The sequence below is a fragment of the Typha angustifolia genome, chromosome 9 (genome assembly GCF_048772165.1).
Source record: "Typha angustifolia cultivar Huaian chromosome 9, ASM4877216v1, whole genome shotgun sequence".
Classification (NCBI taxonomy): domain Eukaryota; kingdom Viridiplantae; phylum Streptophyta; class Magnoliopsida; order Poales; family Typhaceae; genus Typha; species Typha angustifolia.
This window is the reverse complement of record NC_133247.1, coordinates 6,329,554-6,336,113: the sequence shown is the minus strand read 5'-3', so window position 1 is coordinate 6,336,113 and position 6,560 is coordinate 6,329,554. Positions and strand designations below refer to the sequence as shown.

The 6,560-nt window shown below is 38.2% G+C and overlaps 1 protein-coding gene across 1 annotated transcript; it reads right to left on the bottom strand.

The window, feature by feature from the left end:
• Nucleotides 1–3,958: 3,958 nt before the first annotated feature.
• On the bottom strand, nucleotides 3,959–6,560 carry LOC140767855 (riboflavin synthase). The gene is made up of 2 exons (XM_073107928.1): nucleotides 5,620–6,560; nucleotides 3,959–4,219 (listed from the first exon to the last, which is right to left on the bottom strand). Exon 1 carries the CDS (start codon nucleotides 6,540–6,542, stop codon nucleotides 5,628–5,630), a length of 915 nt encoding a protein of 304 aa, XP_072964029.1. The 5' UTR covers nucleotides 6,543–6,560; the 3' UTR covers nucleotides 3,959–4,219; nucleotides 5,620–5,627.

Sequence of the window (6,560 nt, the reverse complement as noted above, 5' to 3'; positions counted from 1 at the left end):
CGGGTTTATACCATTGACCCATTTTGACCCATTTAAGTATATGAGTCAAATTGGCTCAACTCGCCAACCCCACTATATAAATATTTAACTTCTAAGTTATAACCATAACCCTTACACCCTCTCTCTCACCAACCGCCTCCCACCTTCTTTGAAATCCCAAAGCCCATCACTTCTTCCCATCCTCCTTCTCACCTCCATCGTCGCTCGTGGTAAGCTCTAGCCTCCATCGCAGCCCTTCTCTCCTTATATCTTCGACGGGCCTCTCACTCTCTCACCCTCTTTGAAATCCCAAAGCCCTAGTCTCCTCCGGTGGGCATCTCACCTCCACCATTGCCTTTCTCTCCTCAAATCTACAATGGGCCTCCCACTCTATAACCCTCTCACCCTCTTCAAAATCCCAAGGCCCTTCTCTCCTCCAATCCTCCCTCTCACGGCCTCACCTCCACCATCGCCCTTCTTGCACGTTCGCGCCATCGTCATCATCATTGGTCAATCAATCAATCTACCTCCCGTACTCCTACCTTTCCTACCCTCACCGTCTCCGATGTCGTCGTCTCCATCTCTGTCTCCGATCTCTGTCATCAAGGAGTATGATCCCTCCGCGAACGAGTGGAAGTTCATCACCGACATTAGGACTAAACTTTAGTTAATGTTGGTTATTTTGTTGTTACTGTTGTAATTAAAAGAATGGATTTATGTTAGGATTTGCATAACTGAGAGTTTATTATATAATAGATTGTATTTGTGTTAAAATTAAATGCATGGTTAATGGCTTAATGCTTAGAATTATTATTTTTATGTTGTGTAAATTTTGAGTTGAAAAAAGATAAAATATTAATTTTTATATGGGGTAAAATAGTAAATAATTAAATATTACTGTGTTATTTGGGTCGTGTTAATACAACTCGTTTATTAAACGGGTTACACGGAACGTGTGGTGTTATCCATTTAATAAATGGGCCATGTTCATGTGTCTACCAAATATAACCCATTTAATAATCGAATCGTGTTCAAGTTATAGTGATGTTGATTCAACCCGAACCTGCTTAACCCGACACAATTGCCACCTCTACTAAGGATGACACATATGAGGAAATTGAAGTGAATATAGAATTAAAATGATAATGGTTACGAGATAAATTCTCATGAAGAGCTTCACATTGATCAAGTTAAAGCTTCAAGCTCTGAGTAATAATTAATGTCTTTTATTTTTTAGATTTTACAAATATGAATGTTATGATTTTGTGGTCCTTGGTTCTTTTATCTTAGTTTTTTATGAGTGCTATAATATTTATCATTAAACTTTTGAGACAATCCTTTAGATATATTACTAGCACGTGATATATTTTTATTCTATGATGAAAAAATATAGTTTTCTAATAAACGTTATAGTTTGATAATTTCTTATACCACCTAGACTCTCGCCTAGCGCTAGGTGGTACATGAACCATTGGCCACTTTGTGTTTTTTAATTTATTAGATGAGAATATAATATCTTTGACCCCTTTTTGAAAAGAAGAGTGAAATTTATTTCCGCAAATTACCTAACAAATCTTTCACTCTAGGAGAATTAATTTCTTTACTTTCTTATGTAGCAATTACCTTCGTTCGGAATCATTTAACCAAAGGATTTTTTTACAACCTTGCTTTTAGGAATCATTTTGCCAATGTTGAAACTCGAATTGATAATATCACTTAGCTTGGTGTAGAATTCATTGGAAATCTCAAACTCATTCATTAGAGTAAGCTTCTGAAATTTAGAAAGTTTTTTTTTATGTGTACCTTAGTGAGTAATCTCAAGAATGTCTCAAGCTAACTTTTGCTATCTTGAAGCTGCTGATGTGTCTAAACTCACCAGGAGAGACGTTGCTGAATATGAAATTTATTGCTTTTGTTATTTTAGCCCATGTCATCATAATTAATTTTATCTCACTTATCAATGAGTTTCGTGTACCATGCTTTCTCTTGATTTTTCAGTGTGCAAAGAATACCCATATACCACGGACATCGAAGCACGTTCGCCAATTGACTTTAAAAAGGCCATCATTCTAGCTTTCTAATAACAATAATTCGAATCATCCAAAAGTGAAGATCTAATAGTAGATTAACTTTCACAACTGTAAATCCATATCTTAATGATCTCTTTAAGATAAAAAAAATATCATTTTGATACCAATTGAAAATTTGTGGTGGAGAGAGGGAATCTTTCAAAGATGAAAATCCAAAATGCTTTTGTGAAAGAATACCAACTTTATTGTTCAAGTCTGATACAACTTCTTGATTCTCAAAACTACAAAACTGTGAAGAGACTTGATACAGGGAGCTCCTGCTTTGTTGCGATAACAACTTCAGCTCTACAAAATGCCTAAATTTCCTGAACCCTTCTGAGAAGACTGAGACAACTGTCTAGGGTTGTTGTTAGAGACTGTTGGTCCATATAGACCTTAGAGCCTTAATCTCTGTATGTGAGATAATGAAGAATAAAAGATATTAGAAATGATCCTTCTAGTCCTACGAAATGATGGAATATGTTGTGTTATGCTTGACTGCTTCAACCTTTCTGGAGAATAAGATGATATGAGGCCATCACTTAAAAAGAGTGTTCTTGACCAAGTAAAATTACTTGAGACCCTTACATGTTGATAGATATTGCTACCACAAGAGCCATTTAACAAACACTTAAGCACATCATCACAGCAGCTTCAGTAGCTTTCATAACTTTGCTGGATCAAAATCCATATCAAGTAATTCAGCAATGAAATGATCAGCAGATACATCATTCTCTATCGTGCTGTCTCCATTAATCAGATCATTCATAATGTTTCTGAAACGAGCTTACGATCATGCAGCATAACAGCTTCCTGATTAGATGTTAGGCAAGTGTCCTCTCCCAGGAGAGAATAATCCAAGAAGAACAGAAATAGTTGCCTGCCAAGATAATGAGTTTAATAAACTGCACATTGTTGATTCAAATTCTTCTTGTATTAAGGGAAAAAGTACCGTAAGATCCAGTCAAACAGTTTGAAACATTTTACATCTATTGCCTTCAATTGTTCATGAATGACTAAAGCAAAGTATTAACTGAGTACAATATAGTGCTGAGACTAAACAAATTAGAAAAATGCCTCAGAATATGCTTGGGAGAGTGAAAGAAACATTGAGTTTCACTACGTTAGTGAGGTCAATAACATCAAATCTTGGAAATATTGTCTTCCAGATGACTAGAGATTTAAGTAAAATTCCTTGCATCCTGAACGTGAACTTCCTTTCAGATCCTTGGAAGTTTCAGCCAGAAAGAGTCTTTTTCCCACTTCAGATTCAAAGAGGCTGTTATATTGATGGAGACAAGTCAAACATCTGATATTTCTCTATAATTGTCAGGCTTCATTACTAATTTATTGGACTGGTAATAGCTTGATAAAAAAACAGCAACAGCTCGAAGCATATTGGAATGAAAGCTGATAGTTCTTGATCCTATACGCATAGAATTCAGAATTAACTATGAAAACTTATAACCACTCATTGGCAAAAGAAAATAACATCAAATGTATGTTGCATAAAAACAGGTTCAATCACAATATCAAACTTATCAAATAAATAACATACCAAATAAATAACATGAAGCCAATGAAAAAAATAAACTTACCAGATAAAAGCATACAAGTCATTATGGTTATTAAATAATGTGAAATGCATGCATAACACTTTAAAACCCTTCTAAAACTCTGCAAATAAGCCTTAGCATGTACTCAGACAGTATTACTTTATCTTCAATGAAACCAGTCCTATTTGACTGTATAATGACATGAGATTGACAGTTCTTCAATATGTACCGCACTAGATATACCTGCTCTTCATTGGAAATCTGAAATTATACCTCAATAAAGACAGAGACAAGATAATGTTAAATGCCAAGAACTATTCTTTCTGACATAAATAAATATTTGAAAGAAATAAATTTGATAAAACCACAAGGTTCTCTATTGTAATAATTATCACTGGAAAATTGATGATGTCCATAATAAATTTATAGCAATTCTAGCAAAAATGAACAGGAAACTGAGAAAGTTGATGTTGTCTGCTGCAAATTAAAAGTTTTATTCCTGCTAAATTACATGAATATTACAGGGACTTCAGAATACATTATGTTGCTTGAGGACATGAGAAGCTCCAGCATATTCATCATTTATTCTCCAGCATCTTTTCCAGCAACTAATGCCTGCAAAAAACAACACATCCCTAATCTGTAGCTTGCAATCCAAAAAATCAAAGGATTATAAAATAGACAAATTATATGTGTATATCTAAGTATACACATATATGTTCTGATACATCGATAAGAAATGCACCCCCTTATCAGCACACAGACAGTAGACAACAACCTACAGCTACAGAAGAAAGTAGCAGCTGAGGAAGAGGGAGATTCTTTTGCTTTTCCCTTTGTTTATTATAACCATTCTTGATCGCCCAAAGAACAACAAGCAAGTGTCTTGGGAAAACAGAAGCACAATAGAAAGATAGAAAATAAGAACAATTTTCTTCTCCCCAATTCTAAGAGAAAATAAGCTATGGCAAATGGAGTGCAAAATAAGGCTCTAAAGTGTTGGTCACTATTTTAAGTAACTCCCATTTACATTGTTTTCTTAACCAGATGATAATTAATGAGTTCGAACCATACTTGTCTTAGTCTATTTCTTTTGACTATATTTCAACAATTCAACTTATGCTATATGAGTGATTTCAATTAAGCAAATCTTTGATAACCTACAGAAGAAAGTAACAGCTGAGGAAGAGGGAGATTCTTTTACTTTTCCCTTTGTTTATTATAACCATTCCTGATCGCTCAAAGAACAACAAGCGTCTTGGGAAAATGAAAGCACAATAGAAAGATAGAAAATAAGAACAATGTTCCTCTCAAGCATCAACAACATTGTCCCACCTCTTCCATTGATAAGGCCTTGCACAAGATGATCCCTTTCTTAATATAGCTTAAAGGGCCTAATCCAAATTTAAAAGTAGCCTAGGCCTAGCTCTCTAAGGGATATTCTACGTAGCATTGAAAGAGGCTAATGACGAGGTGTAGTTTTTTAATGACATACTTGCAAACAGGCTGCAAATACTACTCAAAATTACCTTAACATATACATATGCCAGCCACATGCCAGCCCATTTTGGTAGCAGTCCTTCTTTTTTTTAAAGTTTACAACAACCTAATTTTAGTAGGGTTATTCGATTCATTGCCGAGGAGAACGGGACACATCAGAACTGATATCCAACCCTAGGTCTAATTATTCATATCAATCCTCTTCAACCTTTAATTGAACACTCTTTCCTATAGGTGGCATATTCCCTGCACAAGATACTCAAGAAGATCACTATTATCATGAGAGATCTCTGTCACCCACTTCTTAGCTTCCGAAGTCACCTCAGATAGACTATCAAATAAAAATGTGAACAACCTATCCTCGTTACTCTATGACGATGATGCACAAGAAATGGCCTGGATATCGCAGTTGAACTTATTAATCTTATTGCATATCTCCAGCACAAGAAACAATAATCCATGTTCAACAAATTAACAATGCATAAAACAAATAAAAAGAGATCAAAATTTATTACCTCCACAATTAAGAAGAGCCAATGGAGTTCGAATTCTGGAACCCGCTCCGCAATATCTTCTCCACATACTTCCCAAGTATATCAACCTCCAAATTGACCTTATCCCCCACCTTCTTCAAAGGAATCACCACCTTCTGCTGCGTGTAGGCCACCAGCATGAAGTCAAAGCATCCCTCCTCCTCGTACACCCCGACCACCGTTAAGCTCGTGCCATCAACCGCAATGAACCCTTTCGGCACCACCAACCGCAGGATCTCCGGCGCTGTCCGCACCTTCACCCAGAGCGAATCCCCCTCCGGTCTCAATTCCACAATCTCGCCGGTCCCATCCACATGTCCCTGCACAAAGTGACCCCCCATTCTCGATACAGGCTGCAGGGCTCTCTCCAAGTTGACGAAGTCCCCGGGGCCGAGATCGCCGAGGTTGGTGCGGCGGAGAGTCTCGGGGGCGAGGCCGATGGTGAAGTGTGAGGGAGTGAAGTCGGAGACGGTGAGGCAGGTTCCGTTAACGGCGATACTGTCTCCTAGGTTGACGCCGGAGAGGACGGCGGCGGCGGAGATGCGCATCTCGACACCGCTGGACTCAGAAGGGCCGAGGTAGTCGACGCGGCCCATCTCCTCCACGATGCCAGTGAAGAGGGACGTGATCCGGGAGTGGGATTTGGGGGGAGAGGTGAAGCGGGGTTTGAGGAGGAGAGGGGTCGGGGCGAGGTGAGCGCGGGAGGAGAGGGAGAGGAAGGCGGTGGTGGAGATGGAGGTGGAAGAGGTGAGGAGGGAGCGAGGAGTGAGATTTGGAGGAGTTCTGGGGGAGTTATTGAGAAGGAAGAGAATGGTAGGGGAGAAAGAAGTAGTTGCCATTGATGGTAGAGTGGTGGAGGTGATGAGGCGTTGCTGTGGAAGTTTGGGGGTTTCTAATAGGAGCATTTTTTGGGGGCAACTTTT